The sequence below is a fragment of the Electrophorus electricus genome, chromosome 20, assembly GCF_013358815.1.
Source record: "Electrophorus electricus isolate fEleEle1 chromosome 20, fEleEle1.pri, whole genome shotgun sequence".
NCBI lineage: Eukaryota > Metazoa > Chordata > Actinopteri > Gymnotiformes > Gymnotidae > Electrophorus > Electrophorus electricus.
In genome coordinates, this window is record NC_049554.1 from 5273338 (window position 1) to 5293337 (window position 20000).

General features: G+C 47.6%; 1 protein-coding gene across 2 annotated transcripts in view; it reads right to left on the reverse strand.

The window, feature by feature from the left end:
* The window catches only part of ptprga (protein tyrosine phosphatase receptor type Ga), a 199162-nt gene that overhangs the window by 57800 nt on the left and 121362 nt on the right, over window positions 1-20000 (reverse strand). For both annotated transcript variants that reach the window (XM_035520278.1, XM_035520277.1), the window contains exons 3-4: window positions 15778-15960; window positions 11272-11420 (exon numbers count right to left, since the gene is read on the reverse strand). In XM_035520278.1, the coding sequence (XP_035376171.1) occupies window positions 11272-11420; window positions 15778-15960 (332 nt within the window). The remainder of the gene's footprint in view (window positions 1-11271; window positions 11421-15777; window positions 15961-20000) is intronic.

The window sequence follows — 20000 nt, forward strand, 5'->3', positions numbered from 1 at the left end:
GGAGCCACACACACACACTCAGCTCTAGACTTACTGACCTGGGGTCAGTCTTTCTCCCTGTCCACAGGATATGTTTTGCACTGTGCTCTATGCACAGCTGATCCGAGATCAGCAACTTCAGTGTGATGAAGGTACCTAATCACACAAGTCTAAAGGCAGCACAAGCCTTATCCTGATAAGAACACAATCGGTTCAGTTTAGGAACATTTTATAGGAACTCTTGCCTCTGCGTTAAACAGGACAAAAAATGCTCGAGGTCATCACGGAAGAGCAGACAGCACCTGAAGAGAGACCTCGTGACGGGTCAAGGCTTTGAACACCCCCCCATCCCACCTTCCTCTGTCTCCTGAAAGGCCGGCCACCCTCAGAGGGTACCCACCAGACAAAGCCCATCACCAGCTCTTGACATAAGCATGGTGAGATGTGCCCTGGGTCCTTCATTTATACCCAACCGAGCGCTTTCCTGGGCTGAGCAGCAGGGGCATAGGTGGTGGGCGGTGCCCGACTTCTGCCTCTTTGTGGTGGACGCACAAACACAGGCATGGAAGGCCCCCTGATGACTTAAGCTATGATTCTACCTCGGGAGACAGCAGACGCGCACTATTATGCATTTCAGGCCGTTTTGTTATTGCCAGTTCCGGTAAATTATTTAACCCTGTTTTTCTTTTTTTTCCCCTCCATAACTTTTATCAGCAAAGACAAACAAAAATGAGGTCTATCTTTTTTGGAAATAAATATTTATAAGTAGCTAGAAACCATGCCAGTAGCAAACCTGCTTTCCTCCGGGCCATCATAGGTGTGAAATAAAAATTAAAAAATCACAAGATAAAGTATTTATGAAGCCATGATCCCTCCATCACTGGCCCTTTCTGAACAGAGACGGCTGAGCGGGGTCCCCTCAGCCGTCTCTGGCCACGGGATCTGTGATATTTGGGTGGAGAGCAAAACTGAAAGGTAATTATTGCTTGGCGGATATCAAGCATGCTCTGGTTGTGTGAGCAAGGCCCGGTCTGTTTGTTTTGCAGGCTGTGTACCATTCTAATCAGTTCCCACCCAGTCTCACATGTTAATTATGCAGGGTCTGGGACCATTTAATTGGCATATCAGGAGCCTATTGCAGCCCATATGCTAATACCGGACTAACGGAGACCAATGGGGTTCATCTAATGGTGCCATTAATGTATTAGTGTTGTCAAGGTCAGAGGACAGACAATCATGATAGCGATGATGCATTCACATGGTCTAAACACACACACACACACACACACACACACACACACACACACACACACCCTTCTCTCACATATAAGATCAATAGTAGAACAATGAAATAAAGAATGAAAAAAAAAAAGAAGAATTCCCAAAGTAATGCACACATGCAATTAATCATACAGGCTGGTGGACGACATGTTAATGGATCATCATTAGAAATGTTGTAAACGCCTGAACATTCACACATAGGCATGCAAAAAAGTACAGGCTTACACACACCAAACAAACAAACACACACACACGTTTTAATTATCCATTTCTCATAGTGTTTAATTTGAGTGACAGGACACATATATTGATTTCTGCACTTTATCCCTTTAAAACAACAGCTGTCAGCATGGGGGGGGGGAGAGAGAGAGAGAGAGAGAGAGAGAGAGAGAGAGAGAGAGAGAGAGAGAGAGAGAGAGAGAATCAATGATTACAGGCTCAGGGGAGCACTTTCTATAGATTTCCCATCAGTCTTTGCAACCCTTGCATGCTCATGTCCATACACACGCCCAGCCCGGTCCCTGCTTTGTGAGGGCAGCCCAGATCCACTTCAAACTGAACCACACTGACTGATTGTGTCCAAAGCATGTTTAATCCCCTCGTCTTCATCATACGTCATCTTCCTCCATGACCTCTGTGTCAGAGCTGAGCCTGTACAATGGCGTCCTTTAATTGGCTCTTGCGTAGAGACGCTACAGTGCAGTGTCAGGTGTAACCGGGCATCAAACAAACATCGTGCACTCCACGTGCCATTGAAATCAAGCGGCCTTGGTCCTGGAAGCTAAACGGGCAGCTTTAGTCCTGCATGCTGGGACGTTTCCAGCCCGAGCCGTCTGATTCGCCAAATACTGTCTCACTCCTGAATCCCATTTACATATTTTACATTTCATTTAAATATCCAAAAGAAGCTGCTTTATGATAATACTGCATCCCTTATCCAGCCAACATCAACATACACACAAACACATGCACACACACACACACACACACACACACACACACACACACACAAACACAAACACACACACACACACACACACTACAATACAGCAAAATAGAGCAAAGCACAGCATGAGGTACGCTTGAAAATATTTTGCAGAGTTTATTGCCAAATTTAAGAGGTCAAAGGACAGAAGGCATGCGTGTGACCCCTGACACCCGTAATATAAATGGTAAAATGGAAGTGAACATACTCTGAATCTCAAACAGTCTCACTACACTCAGTAGTGAGGAGACAGAGAGGGACATACAGATTCACACAGTCTCACTACACACGTCTTCAGGGGAGACAGAGAGGGACATACAGATTCTCTTTCTCCTGAGCCGATCACCTGGGACAGGCTCTCCGAAGGATGCACCACACTTCACCAAATTGAATTTATTCCTTATTGACATCTCTACCGGGCCAGTAGTGAGTGAGACCACACACACACACACACACACACACACACACACTCACACAGAGACAAGCATGTCCGCGCACACACACTCAATACAGAAAATTCCTGACATTCACAAGGGCAAAGAGATAAAAAAACAGAGGCAGTGCCGCATGAGCAGTGAGGATGTGCTGACCGATGGAGTGTGTGTGTGTGTGTGTGTGTGTGTGTGTGTGTGTGTGTGTGTGCGAGCATGCGTGTGTCTGAGAGTTGAGAGCAAGAACACACATCATGGCCAAACAGATCTCAGCTTTGCAACACCACCACACACACACACACACACACACACACACACACACACACACACACACACACACACACACACATATATATATATATATATATATATATATATATATATATATAGAGAGAGAGAGAGAGAGAGAGAGAGAGAGAGAGAGAGAGAGAGAGAGAGAGAGAGAGAGAGAGAGAGAGAGACATCAAAGGAGATCTGTAATGAACATAATGGTGATATGCAGGAACAAAGATAAGAAATATATTGAGGTAGAACAACTATCAGAGCAGTTTACTGGAATGCGCTGTGGGGAAAATTTTGTGAAATCCAATTTAAAAACCCCATAAAACCTTGCGTGTGTACACACCCCCATGGAAACATGGTGAAAACAAAAGAGATAAACACAGAACCAACGTGATGGTGAAAACTAGTTACGTAACGCATTACGCAAAGTGGCTGGAAACCTGCTCGATGGTGAGTCAGTCCATCACGGCAGGCGACGCGTGCCGAATTATGGCACCCAGTGCAATGCATTGTGGAACACACGGCTGGGCATTGTGGGATGTGGTGTGGTGCGTTGTCTCGGAAAAGCTAAAATATTCATGAATGCAATCTGGCTCATTAAGGCTCCACGGCCTAGATAAACAAAGTGACGTAATGCAGAATGACAAGACCGTAAAGAACAGGGAATGCGACATAACATCACAGCGTTACCGAAGACACCCGGCAAAATTTAGCAGGGAGGGCAGGAGGCAAGACAGATGACAGATGGACAGACAGAGGACATTTTACTGGAGACATAGCAAGCATAAAGCATGGCTGAACAAAACAAAAGTGCCATTTCGGAAGAATTTGAGTTAAAAACAAATTGATGAAGAATTTGCGTTGATTGCAAAGGTCTGGGTCCTCAGGACAGTGTCACCACGTTGCAGTGCACATGGTCCCCGAAGATCGAAACTCCGGCCTTATCGTAAACGCAGAATGTTCTGGGAAGAACGTGGTGCGGCCAGAGGCAAATCGGCAAGGTTGCGCGTAGCGAGAGGCAGAACGTGATGAAATCAAACACGAAAGCTAAGCAAAAACCGCATGATCTCCTCAAACACCTGACAACCAGCTCCTCAGATTTTTCTTCTCCTCGAGAAAGACAAGAATGGGATGAGAGAGGGAGAGAGAGAGAGGGAGAGAGAGAGAGGGAGAGAGAGAGAGAGAGAGAGAGAGAGAGAGGGAGCGGGAGAGAGAGAGGGAGAGGGAGAGGGAGAGAGAGAGAGAGGGAGAGAGAGAGAGAGAGAGAGAGAGAGAGATGGAGAGAGAGAGAGAGAGAGAGGGAGAGAGAGAGAGCCTCTCTTTTATACATTCCTATACTCCACATATGAAACATCAACAGAGACGCGTTAGAATACGCTACAGGCTCACTCACTTCTCTTCTGTTCCACAGGTATTTACCCTCATGGAAAACAGAGGGAGCTGAGAGGCTATCTGCGACAAGACGATTAAAAACGAGATGATTAAAAACAAGATAATTAAAAATGAGATTTTTAAAAATGAGATTATTAAAAACAAGATTATTAAAAACGAGATTAAAATGAGATCATGAAAAACAAGATTAAAAATGAGATGATTAAAAACAGCATCCAAGCAGCACAGAACTCTTACAACATCTGTTTGTCCTCCATGTGGCACGCAGAGCGGAAGAATGGACGCATTTCCCAGTGCCACAGACGGCAGGCCTGGCGTTAGCCAGCCACCATGTGGCCCTGGTCTCCAGCATGGCCAGTATAAGGGTTGCATAGACATGCCAGTCATGAGTTACCTCTGAAGGTTTAATAGACTGTAGCAGCAGAGAGAAAAAGAAAGAGAGCGAGAGAGAGAGAGAGAGAGAGAGGGAGAGAGAGAGAGAGAGCAAGAGAGAGAGAGAGAGAGGTAGAGCGGGACAGACTGGGAGAAACCCTGTAGAGTGTTTCTGGATTTGAAGCCGCAGTGCTAATTGCTTTTTCAATCATTCTTCCAGGCCTCCAGCAAAAAGCCTGGATTTGAAATTTACAGTGTGGTATTATATTCCATTAACGTTATTCTAACTGATTCTAGCTGAAGAATTCCGGCAGTGTTTGAGCTTGTGCGTGTGCGTGTGTGTATAGTGAAATGAATCCTCCCTCTTTAAATTTTAAGCTATTACATAGTGTGTGGTAAGTGGCTGTGCTCTTTTACTTCCATAGTAGAATCCGAATCCGACCAAATCTCACAGCCTCGCGCGTGTGTGTACATTTTAATCCTCCTGTATGTGAGTGGTGGAAACACACATTGTGTGTGTGTGTGGGAGTGTGTGTCTATATATATTCAGCAGTTTTTCCGCATACAGAGTACATCCTCAGAGCCCATGAAAAACTCTCAAACCAGTGTGATCCGAAAAGACTGTCGACATGAAATGCTTTCGCGCCGAGAAATATCTCCTGACCTGTGGACCACCGCCATACTGACCCCTGCCGTCACAAAGCCCCTCCTGTAGAGGCTGGGAACACGGGTGTCTTAACATCCAATCGCTTAAAAATGAATGACAGCAGGGTCCCGCAGCACATGCGTCTGAGCAGAACACCGAACAAAAAAAACAACCACTTAAAGAATTACGGCATTCCGTTCGGAGGTGAGAAGGACAGCTAGCCGGAGTTCTCTGCCTGCAGAGGCCTGTTGTCCTTTAGCTGTCAGAAGGTAAATATTAAAAATGATGGTGGAAAAAAACCCAGTTTCCACCAAATGTGTACTGGATGTCAGGTTTTCTTTCTTTCTTTTTTTTTTTTAATGATAAATAAATATAAACACACTGCACCGTAGATGCATATAAATATCTGGAGTGGCAATAGAGGTCTTTTTTTCAATTCCATTACGCCTACTTCCGCATGCTTTGATCAAGCGGTCTAATCAAGTGAAGTTACAACCTCAAACCGTGACATAACAAACCCTGTCTCGATGGAGCATGCTTCGTCTCCAGGGACACAGTCCTGCTGGGTCCTGCTCTCGTACACGTGGCAGCATGTACTTGTCTAAAACGTCTTTGTATACTGATGCACTGACAGTCTCCTTCGCTGGAACCACGTTTTCACCCGCTACTCACTTCAGCGCTCAGCGACCTCGTTACCGCTCCGCAGCCGAGACGCTGCTGTTCCTTCATGCTTGCGTTTCACACTCACACCACTTACAGTTGACCGGGGCACGTCCAGCAGGGCAGAAATGTCTAGAACCGACTTGTAGCAAAAGGTGCCGTTTTAAGAGTCCCTGAGCTCTTGAGTATGACCCTCCTACAGCTAGTGTCTGTGTGTAGAGCTTTGCATGGCTGTGTGCTTGATTTTAATATGCCTGTTAGCAGCGGGAGGGAGTGAAACTGCACAACTCACATTGTCCACATGGATTTGGCCATATAATGCATCTTTCCATACTAGCAGGGAACCATACTTGCTTCAAGCAGTTTTTTATTATGCATCACCTGTCAGGAGAAGTCCAGGGACGTTTACCCACCCTATCCATGGTCTCCAGGCAAGGTCCACTTTGCCGGGAGCAGAACTGGATACTTGGTTGCAAGAAAACTAGGAACGCTAACGCGCAGAGAACCAGTAGCCTGACTACGGTGCCAAACCTGCCTTAGAACTGGCTGGGCTCCACACCAACAGTTGGGCGGATAAGCGCGGGCTCGCCGCACTTCGTGGGAATATTCTGGGCTGGAAAACTGCTGTGAGTCCCAGCCTTCCCGTTGAACTGTAACCCTCAGGACAGCTGAGCGGTGTCAGACTACTTCAGACGCCAGCGTCCGACCTATGTGAGGTGTATCATTACCGCTAGCCCGTTGGAGACCGCGCGTGTGTGTGTGTGTGTATGTGCGTATACAGTGTAGGAGCATATCGAGGCACCATGCACTTTTATCACACGCTCTTCCTGCTCCTTTTATGCTGGGTGACGGCCATCACTGTCCTGCTACTCAGACTATCTCCACATCAGGCAATATTATGGGATGCACCTTCTGTAGCAGCAGCAGCAAAAGCTGATGGGAAATAAAGTTCAATTCATCAATGCCATTTCTTATCTCTCATCCCCTCAGCAGCCTCCGTGTGTGTGTGTGTGTGTGTGTGTGTATGTATATGTCTGTTTGTGTGTGTGTGTGTGTATGGTCTCCATCACGCGTGTTAATTTACTTTGTGCTTCTCTTATCAGAGCAGGTGAATAAAAGCTTTGGCAAGCCTCCCTCTCTCTCTCTCTCTCTCTCTCTCTCTCTCTCTCTCTTCCTCTCCTCCTGTCTCCCTTTCTCTTCCTCTCCCTCACGCTTATCTCCACGCCCAGAGAGATGAGAGAAGTGTCTGCTATGATATTAAATGGGATCCTTACCACCTAAACACCATATCCCACAATCCTCCTAACTCCTGACCCCTCGCCCACACTCCCCGACCCACTCCAGCTTCCTGCCGAGCTGCAGATAAGAGGACGTCGGAGCGATGTCCAACCTTAAAACGAACCCGAGCGTGCCTCCACCTTCACGTCGCAGTCAGACTGGAGTCTCACTGCCTACGTGTGGCCTGGCCTCACCGATCTCAGAAGCTTCCGGAATTATGGGTCATTACACATTAAAGAGGTGGTTTTGCTTTCTGCTTCTCTGGCAGTAAATGTAATAATGAAGTGAATGCTGAAAACACTAGAAAATTACTCGACTGTCTCCAACAGCCTGGATGGACTGTCAGATCTGGTGGAGAAATATGACCCTGCTATAGAAGAAGCAGAATAAAGTTTTAAGGTAGAATGCAAATTAATTGCCGGCAGTGACCGTAATGGCGTCTGCCAGGGCTGGAAGCCTGACAGTCAGGTAATTACTCTGTCATTATTCATAACTGTGTGGCAGCATCACAACAGACTAATAAGGTTTACAGAGTGCTTCTGTTCTGTTGTTGACCCAGGGGCTGACAGCTCGTCATCCACACACAGAAAGTTCCAGGTTCAGGAATCAATAGACCCCACGCAAGAAGACAGAACTGTTTTCAGTGCCTCAGTTTCTTGTAGAAGAACTGGAACTAACCTACCACGGGATCCACCGTTAGATGGTAACACCCGCACGTCGGGCGAGCGTTTGCAGCGTGTACACGTGCCTTTTGCATATGCAAGTCTGCGTGCAGATAGCTTTGTGTGTGTGTGTGTGTGTGTGTGTGTGTGTGTGTGTGTTTGGCGGCATGGGAAAGAGCAACGTGGGGCTGACGCGGAACCAAGCACTAGCCGCACGTGTTAACCAGCTGTATATAGCTGAGCTCAGCAGGCCTGCACTTAATCACGCCATTCAGGGCCTTTATTACAGAACAATTACTAAATGGCAAAAGCATAAATCTTTCATACCCGTGACGGTGGAATTTGAGAATAGCATTTGGTGGCAGAGGAGCGCACGTGGGCCGGCCTACCTCATGTTTATTCATGAGGCAGGGTGGAGAATGTGTACACCTAACAAGGAGAGATGTTGCCTTGGCAGGTGGATTATGGAATAAAATAGCCATGCCAGTTTTAATAGTACCTGTGAGCAGGTTGTAATGGAGCGCTATGGCACCCAGGGGCTGTCCTATTGTCAGCTGTGCTAAAGAGGGCCACTGTGGCGCTTACAGGGCGTGGCACTAATCAGCAGGGTGAAAACGCAGAATGGAACTGAACTTTAGCTCTCTCTCCGTCTCTCTCTCTCTCTCTCTCTCTCTCTCACCAGATCTTTCTCTTTCTGTTGCTTTGCATAGTGGTGAGTGTCTGCTAAAAGTGTCACTTGACAGACATCTGTCATCTGTCATCTCCCTCATCCACCCAGACATGCTCTCTCTCTCCCTGCCTCTGTGTCTGTAGGCAGCTCTTAGCATTTGCGTGGTGAGGCTCTTGAGAGGGCCTCTGACTGACGAGTCTCCGTCTTCCCACCTCTCAATCCCTCTCTCCACACTTTTTCATCCACCTCACGATTTCATCAGCTGCGATCACCCACCCAGTGTCCGTCCGTCCAGTGGCAGCTCATAAAACCACCTCCTCACGCTCAGAATCGCAGCGTTTGCCGTGCGCTCTCGTCAATATCGACGCATTCAAAGCTCACGTGCGCTCTCGTCAATGCCGCTGGATCAATCCGATAGTCGGGTTCTAGATGCCAGAGAAAAGAAAACAGCCGTCCCATAATCCTCCACAGCTCATAGAAGAAAAGAACAGAGGCGGTGGAGAGGCAAGCGGAGGGTGGAAAACATCGTCCCCACTTATAGCAGAGTAGCGAGAGGCGGGAAGCCAGTTGTTCAGCCAGAGGACACGGACGGACAGCCCATTTGTCATTGGCTAAAGCAGGCATGTCAATCATATTGTGGAAGCCCCTCCCCACTCTGGGGGGTGGGGTTTGCCTGAGCTCTTGCTTGTTGATCCTAAACAAAAAGTGACAGTCAATCGTCTAAAGAAAGTGACCACACGCGTGTGCCAATGAATGTTCTGCAAACTGCTCTCACTTCCAAAGGCCATTGAAATCAGGAAGAAAAGATGTATTTAAAACAACAAATCTGGTAATAAGGAACAATATACACCAACCTTCAGCAGGACTTTTAATGTCCTCACTCACTCTCCACCAAACCGGTCTCAGCAACCCATTCCTCAATCAAACGCTGCCACGTCTTCACAGACTTGCCAAAAAAACCGCCTTCACTCCACTCATCTTAGTACTGACTCGCTCAAGAATTCTTCAAAAGTCCTAATTAGTATAATTAATTCCGTTTAATGAACCCTCTCTCGTGTTCTGCATCCTCTTCATCATGCCGAGCCCACTCTACAGACGAGGGCCACGCCCACCTGTGACTAATGCCTGTCTCTTTACTTCCCCAAGTTAGTGGTCTGTATGCGCCGCCGACACGCCTGTCGGGATGTCCGCCCTGTCGCCCGAAGGGCTCTCGCCGCGATCGCCACGCAGTCGCGCTGCGGACACCTTTAATCGCCGCCTCCCCCTGACCCCCGCGACCTCCCCACCACATTCTCACGCATGCGCCTGCTCTCCCGCTTCTGTGGTCTTTCTTCTGGTCTACTCACACCACCCATCCCATCTTTTCTCTCTCCCTCTATCTCAGAGCAAATATGAAACCTGGTCTCTTTCGGGAGACAGATTAGAAATCCCATTTGAACAGAGATTCTTTTTTGAAAAGGTTTGTAGTCTAGCAGATGGCTAATCTGCATCGGCAAAACAGACATAATATTTAATATTTAATTAGGGCTTCACTGCGGACTAAGACGTTTTTGACCCCACCCCTGTAAGTCACGGAAGGATGTTGCAGTCTAAGTGTGTGTAAAGTGCTAAGATAGACTTCCATTATACTTTAGCACGGATTCCGAATCTCCGTAATGAGATTTGTGGCACAGTGACTTCATCTAATTGTCAATAAGTGAGGATCGGCACAGTAGCTGTAGCTGTGGCTCACGTGTTAGCCATAAACCGGGACAGGGGACAGTGCACTGCATTAAGAGTGGAAGCTGGTGCAGACGTGGCTGGTGGTCTGCCTTCATGTTTGTAGAGGGTGATAAAAGGGGCTCTTATTGTGCATAAAAGCTGCCAGGTTGCCATAGCGATAAATCAGGACTGAGATGTCCCCTCAGGCAGGGGTCAGCCCCGGGAGAGCCTGTCTCTAAATGATGTGCCGGTTTAATCCACGCTGGGACAGCCCTCTACCACTTCAGCATCCATCCATCGACATTCTTTCTCCCTCCCTCGATTTCCTGAGGCCCAAGATTCCGTATACCCGATACGTCGGACTTCCAGATTCGGCTCAGCGCATGGTCTAAGGCTCTCAGCTTTGCTTCTCGAGTTGTTTAGAAATTACCGCGCTCCTGTTCAGTAATAGACTAAGAGTTTGTGATTTATGGCCCTGGTCAGAAATCCCTGAAAATGTACCAATATGTCAACAGAGCTTATTATTATTATTATTATTATTATTATTTACATTTATATAGAGCCTTTCTCAGACACAAGGACCTTTTACACACAACATTAGCTTTTACAATCACTCACGCACATACCGATGAGAAGAGGCAGTCAGTTTTACAAAGCCTCAATCAGAAACCTCAGCCCCCTGGAGGACACACACACATTCATACAGAACAATTTAGAATATCCAGTCAACCTAACCATGCCATCTTTGACAACCTAGCTTAGTCAGAGATGGCACGCTAAATATTTAAAGTGCCTTTCGTTGTTTTTTTCCTAGGATGCCCATCACTGTAGACGACCGTGCCAGCCTCAGTGTGCACGGGTTCCTGACCGGGGCATCGTGTTCTGTGGACCTGATCTGCTGCGCACGTCAAGGACGTGGTGATGCTCCTCACCTCCACGGGGAACCTCCTGCCGTTGATGCTGTGCTCCGAACCTTCTGAGCCGTTGCTCTGGCCCCAGTGGAACTCAACCTTCTCAGCCTTGAACCGACCCGGCAGGCCTGCGCCCCGCACAAAGTAGTCGTCCTTCAGTAGGATGGCCACTGTGAGAGAAAGGGGGGGTGGAGCGAAAGAGAGAGAGAGAAAGAGAAAGAGACAGAGAGAGAGAGAGAGAGAGAGGGAGGGAGAGAAATCAAGAATCATGCTGATGACGCAGTTAGATTAAACCCGGAAAAAGGAGCACAGTAAGGTTTGGTCTCAGGCTGAAACAAAGGAAGCTGATTGGACGACCTGCTCTTCGAGCACTTAGGGTTCACTCACTTCATTATCAGGAGCAGTGAGGCAAGACTCACACGTGGCCCCTTTCCTCTGGACCCACCGGGCCCCTGGAGCGGGGCCTCAAATAGAGACCTCCTTCAGAACTCCTCGTCAGCGTTTCCAGATAACGTTTTTCACACAGCTCACGATGTGAATGGGAGCACGGATCGCCTTTTTTTGGCCAGCAGACAGGGGCTCACAAAGTTCCCAAAGAGAGGCACTTTAAAGCAAGCATGTGACCTTAAATAGACCCATTTTGTCTGTCTGACTGCGTCTGTCTGAGTGTGTCTGTCTGAGTGTGTCTGTCTAAGTGCTGTCTGTCTGACTGCCTCCACAGAAACGCAAGGCCAGCTTTGTGTACCCCTGACATGGGAGCGGCTGTGTACCCCTGACATCAAAGCGACTGTGTCTGTCTGACTGCATCTGTGTGACTGCTCTCTGTCTGACTGTGCTTGACTGCTGTCTGTATGACTGCTGTCTGTCTGAGTGCTGTCTGTCTGATTGCTCTGTCTGACTGCTGTCTGTCTGACTGCCGTCTGTATGACTGCTGTTTGTCTGACCGTGTCTGTCTGACTGCTCTCCCGTTCTGATTGAATTGCAGACTTGGCCTTTGCTAGCCTCTTTTCATAGACGATTTTTCTGCCCCAATTTATCGCGGCTGCTCCGTGGAAATGCGAGGCCCAGCTCTGTGTACCCCTGACACGGGAGCGGCTCTATCAAAGCATGTGAGCACACACACCCGAGGCCACGCTGATAGAACCTCCGTGCCGCTGCTGTGGCTCCACAACTGAGCATGAATTTTTGCCTTTTCTGCTGGCGTGTAAATGAATATATGGACAGAGGAGATATGAGTGATAGTGCTGTGAGATGTTTGGGCTCAGGGTCACGTCCTCTGCTGATATAGCACCAGCAGGAAGGCGTGTCGAGACATGCAGCGCGCTAGAGGGACAGAGCAGTTACGAGGAGCTTTGGAAGTATGTACAGGGACACGGAGAAACGGCGGGACAAGGACAGAGAGGTGGACAGACAGGCAGAGAGGCGGACAGACGGACAGAGAGGCAGACAGACGGACAGCGTGGCAGACAGATGGACAGAGAGGTGGACAGGCAGACAGGGAGGCAGACAGACAGAAAGAGAGGCGGACAGACAGACGGAGGGGCGGACAGACGAACAGTGGCAGACAGAAGGACAGAGAGGCAGACAGACAGACAGAGAGGTGGACAGACGGACAGAGAGGCGGACAGACAGACAGAGAAGCAGACAGATGGACAGAGAGGTGAACAGATGGGCAGAGAGGTGGACAGACAGACAGAGAGGCAGACAGACAGATGGAGAGGCAGACAGACAGACGGAGAGGCGGCCAGACAGACAGAGAGGCGGACAGACGAACAGAGTGGCAGACAGATGGAGAGAGTGGCAGACAGACGAACAGAGTGGCAGACAAATGGAGAGAGTGGCAAATAGACGGACAAAGAGGTGGTGGGGGGGTTGGCGTATATTGCTTGGCACAATCCTTTATTTCAGCTTTCAGCAAGATGTGGACAGACATTAGGAAGGGTACTTAAATATCCGGGCACATGTAAACATTTCCGAACATAAAATTCCTTTCGGTGCTCGTCAAAATCACATTTTCTTCATCTCCAAGAGAAACGGGTCACTTAGGAATGGATTATTCTTCAAATATCAAATATAAGTCAGGGAAGACTGCTGGATGTCGTTCGCTCCAGATATATGGAAGACTGCTTCACACATCTGGAAAAGCGCAACAGATAAACTGGGAAGAACGTGGCTGTGCTGCTTATATTGTGCGGACCGCCTATTAATTTATCTGCAGAAAAATGATCAGGAAAATCTTCACAGGAAAACATACACTTGCATGGTTCTTGTTTAGGAGCCCAAGGACTTGTGGGTTTTCTTGGAGTGGACTCTGCATACATCTTACAGCGCAGCAGCCAATGCTTCCTTCTCTGTGATCCGCACTTGAAATAATATATCTAGAATTTATTGGAAGGCAACATTTCAATAACAAATGACTCTCAGTCTAAAACAAAAAAACCCCAAAAAACTGGATTTTAGTGAATCATGCACAAAGATGCAGGTTTTGTTTTCTGCTTCGTGGATTCTGACATTTGAGACACCCTTCTCTCCTGCTGGTCGATAAAATCGAGGGTTTTTTAACAAACAGGCAACTTCAAACAAAGCCTGTTGCATTCCTGTATTTAACAGAGAATGTTAGGCCATGCCTAACAAGGGGGACGAAGTTTTCCCCGAAGCTGGACTGAAACCTAATTTGTTACAGCCCAGTAGCCTATAGGCTGTGATTTTTTCTGGGCCTCTGAACACGAGTGTGAATATACACCAGTCTGTATTGGTCCAGGTTCCAGTGGCATCTGTACAAAAGGACAATGAGGAAAACAGATTCCAGTCCAGGCCTTTTTGTGCAGATTCTAACAGGAGACACGTGAAGACTTTATACATTATACTCGAGGAAGTGCAGCTGAACTTTATTTTGGTAAACCTCGTTTTCGCGTTCAGCACAATTTTTTAATTCTTAAGTGAAGATTTGATTCGATTTTCGATACATTACGTATTAAAAAACACATCGACCCTACAGCATTCTAATCCCCCCCCCCCAAAAAACAAAATGAGTAAAGTCGCAAAGCAGCTTGTCCTTGTGCCTAAAAAAGAAATCTTCTACAACAGGGCAGAGTAACTGTGCACAAACGAAAAGTGCACCCTGCATCATCCACGGCCTTACAGAGCACACGGCAGACCCGAAAAGACAGAAGGGAAGAATGCCAATACTGTTTTAAATTTCAATCCATGGCTTTGATGTTTCTTTTTTTCCTCACTTCTCCAATACTTTGTATATCTGTTCCATCATTTATTAAAATGCACGCTCCCGGTCGCGGCTTGTGTAGCTGATTAATGCTGATAAGAGCTCATGGGATCAATATCAATATATTTTGTTTTTTTGAACTTGAGTTGTGCTTTACTTGACTTCAGCGTGTTACAGGGGTTTGAGATGTCAGGGCACTAACCTGCTGTAGTTTGTGAGTGACCATATGCAGCCCTAGGAAGTGTGTACATGTCCTCTCCACTGTTTACAAACAATGCATCGTGTAATAAAAGCAAATCACGGTCGCCAATCCCTGGATCACAGACAAAAGGTCCTGAGACAGCGCAACACACACACACACACACACACACACAGTCACACACACTTATAATGACCAGTCCAAAGGTAAGAGGGTCAACGTTCAGAATTTCAACCTTAAGGAAGTTTAAGGCGGATTGAAGCCCTGAAACCTTGCGGTGTTCTTTCTACAGAGGGGTGTGTTCTCGTGCAAGGCCAACATGAGGACCAAGTTCTCCAGCCAAGCTACAACAAAAACACACACTCAGGTGAACATTACATATAGCTGAGTGTAGCTGCATTATTCATAAGACAACACCAGGGCATTTATCTTACTCTGCATAGATTATATTTGGGAGTGTGTGTGTGTGTGTGTGTGTGTGTGTGTGTGTGTGTGTGTGTGTGTGTGTGTGTGTAATGCTCTATGGTTGCAGCTGGAATCCAGACCTAAAATAAGATGTTTATGATGTGGTGTGTCTGACTTTGAGAGAAATTAAGTGGTGGAGACAGCTGTCAAAACCAGGCTAAGTGGCTTCTCACACACACACACACACACACACACACACACACACACACACACACACACACACACACACACACACACACACACACACACACACCTCTGTGGCCCACTTTCACTACAAATCAGAGTTTCAGACAGTAAATCTCTATGTGAGGGTCAAAGGCAGAGAGGAGAGAGAGAGAGAGAGGGAGGGAGAGAGAGAGCGAGAGAGAGAGAGGGAGAGAGAGAGAGAGAGAGAGAGGGAGGGAGAGAGAGAGCAAGAGAGAGAGAGAGAGAGAGAGAGAGAGAGAGAGAGAGAGAGAGAGAGAGAGAGAGAGAGAGAGAGAGAGAGAGAGGGAGAGAGAGAGAGAGAGAGAGAGAGAGAGGGAGAGAGAGAGAGAGAGAGAGAGAGAGAGGGAGGGAGAGAGAGAGCAAGAGAGAGAGAGAGAGAGAGAGAGTGAGAGAGAGAGTGAGAGAGGAAGAGGGGCAGGCCTGAACAACTTACCAGTTTTGCCTGTATTCTTCATTGATGTCTTATTGGAAGATTCTGTCTCAAAGCCATCCAGAGTGAGTTCCTGGTACTCCATTGAGACCTTGGTGTCCTGGTCAGCTATATTGATCGGTGATTGGTTCCTCTCCTGGCACTCCGGATAGGCCGATGTCCATCCTGTCTCTGGTCCGTACGCCCCTAAATGGGCAAGACAGACAGAAAATCGATCAGCCATTGCATCTCACAAAAAATAAAAAATGAACCCATCAGCTGGGTGAGCTCCTCCACTGACAGTCTCTGTTCCTGCCTGTGAATAACCATGTCTGGCTGTCTGGCTGTCTGTCTGCCTGCCTGTCTGCTTCAAAGAACTGCGAAGCTTGAAGTATATCGATTAAGCCATCACACCCTTCAGTCCGAATTTCAGATGTTTCAATCAGTCAGAAAAGCACTCCCGATATTCTCTTATTGGTCACTCAAAGCAAAGTTTTGGCAGTTTCGCAACACCAAATAGCAGCTGATGTAAAGGGAAGAATCTGGGTGATACGGCCGCCATTTTGCATCTGCAGCCCAGAGACGTGGCTGCCTGAGAATCTCAGACGTTCCTTAAGTGCTAAAGACGGCAGGTTAAAGTGATTTACAGCTGTAAAGTACATCACAGCTCTGCACACACACACACACACACAGGGTTGGACGCTCAGACGTAGCAGGGCTTGCCCTCTTCCTCCAACTCCAACCAAAGTGCGGCCTAAATTGAAAGCAACCCTCAGCTCTCGGGCCTGTTGGATGAATTCGTCTGCAATTCCCCGCGGTGCCTGCGTATTCGGGCCGAGCTCTGTCGCCACCACCTTCATTAGAACCTACGCGGCCCCCTTCACGCCTGGGGCGTATCGATCGAACAGGTGTGGGCATGAAATGGAGCGAGTGGGAGTTGGGCAAGTAATGAATGCGTCAAGGGTCCGCGTGTGTGTGTGTGTGTGTGTGTGTGTGTGTGTGTGTGTGTGTGTGTGGAGACACTTTAATGCCCTTTTAACAGGGTTAGAGAAAGTGCAGCTCAAACCTGATGTGTCTGAACCACAACCCCTAGATGGATATGGATGGTGGGAGGGTTGGGTGGGGGCAGGAAGTGAGGAGAGGTAATGGTCAAAACTTACACCATTAGTTGCCCCATGGGAAAGCCACACCTCCCAACCCCTCCCATGCCCACGTCTTCATGTGTTCTTCCAATAAACAGGAGCAGGAGTAGGAACAGGCAGTAGGAATGAGGGGAGGGTGAGCTGATGGGGTAATAGAAGGGGGCAATAGAAGCAGGTCATTCTGACACCTCAAAAGCAGAGGCCTTTCCCTCAGTGTTTAATCTGCTGTTTGCACTGCCAGGCTCCTCAGGGGCAACCAGGATCTTTCCCGCTGTCTGATATACCGTGGTCACTAACACAGACGCTAACAGAGATGCTAACAGAGACACTAACATAGACGCTAACACAGACATGAACACAGACACTAACACACTAACATAGATGCTAACACAGACCTTAACACAAACACTAACACAGATGCTAACAGAGACACTAACATAGATGCTACCACAGACACTAACACAGCCGCTAACAGAGTCCCTAACACAAACACTAACACAGACGTTAACACAAGCACGAACACAGACGCTAACACAAACACTAACACAGATGCTAACAGAGACACTAACATAGATGCTAACACAGTCCCTAACACAAACACTAACACAGACACTAACACAAGCACGAACACAGACGCTAACACAGACCAGAAAAGATCATTTCTCTCTTTTCAAAAGCCTGAAGAACATCTTCTTTCTTGTTTACAAAGGAACACCTCTGTTTCTTCTCAGGAACCCCTCCACGTTTATGTAGGAACACCCCTGCATTTACACAGGAAACAGACGTGCATCTTTTTGAAATCCTTCGCCCTGCCCCTGCTACACTATGCAAACAAACACACAAACAAACAAACAATCCAAAAAAAAAACAAAAAAACCCCCCTCAATGCTCTAACAAGTCTATTCACAACCTATTCACATCCAAGCGTGTGAAGACGAAGGGTAAAGACATGTTGTAAATGGCACGCTCGCTCTGTGCACGGCGGCTCTGTTGTGAGCGGCTACTTTTTAAACTGTGTGCCGTTGCGGAGCGTGTCTGTGGGAGGCGTGTGTTTGGAGAGTTCGGACTTTGCGGTAAGCAGAGAGGAAGAGGGAGACAGAACAGGAGAGAGAAATAAATGACATATAGTCTGATTGTGAAAAACGGTCCTCGATTCTCTAGTCACGCAGGTGAAGTTATTTATGAACTGAAGTGCTGTGAGGAGGGACAGCCCAGCCGTCATCAGCGGCACAGAAGTGGCCAGTCCCGGTAGTCTGCACCTCTAGGGACAGAGGCTACTCAGGCTGACCGGCGCAATGCCCTGCCTGGCCCCAGGACCGTGGGAACACGGGAACAGTCTGAACAGTTAACGCGAGGCAACGACCACACCGAGGTCGAGGAGACACGCACTAGAGGGAACTAGAAACCCGACGTTCCTCCCACACCTAATAAAACACAAACAGGGAATTAGGCAAAGTGTGTTTTTCCCTGCTCTGTTATAAGGATCCGGTTTAATGTGGCTTAATGCAATAACTAAAACAAAGATGGCCTTTTTGTGCAGTGGACAGTGATTAGGGTTTCTTGGCCATGGTTTACATGCGCTGAGCCTTGTTTTCTGTTTTGTTCACGTCAAGATTCACTCTCTCGTTCCATGTCTGACTCATTGTTTTGAAGAATCTGCATATTAATAAATAGTTTATAAATAAATCATTATCGCCTTCATTTAGCTACCATAATGCCCCACACACGTTTTTATGTTTTGTGAGTTTATTTACATACATTGTGAAGCATCTTGAACTGAATTCTTTATGAAATATATAAATAAATAAATATATTATTTTCACAGCTTTCAACTGTGATCTGCTAAAATATCAACATTATAATATTTGTGTATGTTTTGTTTGGCAGTACTGATAACTGTGTATGATTTTTATGATGTTATTATTAATTATATTTTATATAGTTGACTTTATATCCTATTCCCATGGCTTTTGGTAAGTTCTTAGGACTTGATCCCACTGAGGGGTGGGGACACAGTCCACTGGTAGACCACTGGCCAATAGTAGCCCAGTAGGCATGTTCTCCATCACCGCCACTCTGTCAAATGGAGCGCCTAGCAACTGTGGACACTACCTCTTCAAAAAGCAACACTGTTCCCAAATCAGTCTAGCACATTCGTGGGCTGACTCCTGACTCCAGTCCGGTGACAGAACTGACACTTTAACCTGGTGGGAAGAGAGAGAGGGCGACAGAGAGGACATGTCTGTAGGAGGCCATGGCAGCAGGTGTCATACCGTACAGCGCCAGGCAGCAAACGTCGTGTCAGATATGTGCAGGTGTGCAGGATTTATCAGGGCTCTGTCCATTAGAGTCCTGGCAGTGACTGCAGACACTAGACCCTCTGACAAACACTAGACCCTCTGACAAACACTAGACCCTCTGACAGACACTAGACACCTCTGACAGACACTAGACACCTCTGACAAACACTAGACCCTCTGAGAGACACTAGGCCCACTGACACACTAGGCCCACTGACAGACACTAGACCCTCTGAGAGACACTAGGCCCACTGACACACTAGGCCCACTGACAGACACTAGACCCTCTGACAGACACTAGGCCCACTGACACACTAGACCCTCTGATAGACACTAGACCCTCTGACAAACACTAGGCCCTCTGACAGACACTAGACCCTCTGACAAACACTAGACACCTCTGACAGACACTAGACACCTCTGACAAACACTAGACACCTCTGACAAACACTAGACCCTCTGACAGACACTAGACACCTCTGACAGACACTAGACACCTCTGACAAACACTAGACACCTCTGACAGACAGTAGGCCCACTGACACACTAGGCCCACTGACAGACACTAGACCCTCTGACAGACACTAGGCCCACTGACACACTAGACCCTCTGATAGACACTAGACCCTCTGACAGACACTAGACACACTGACAGACACTAGGCCCACTGACAGACACTAGACCCTCTGACAGACACTAGGCCCACTGACAGACACTAGACACCTCTGACAGACACTAGACACCTCTGGCAGACACTAGGCCCACTGACAGACACTAGGCCCACTGACAGACACTAGACACCTCT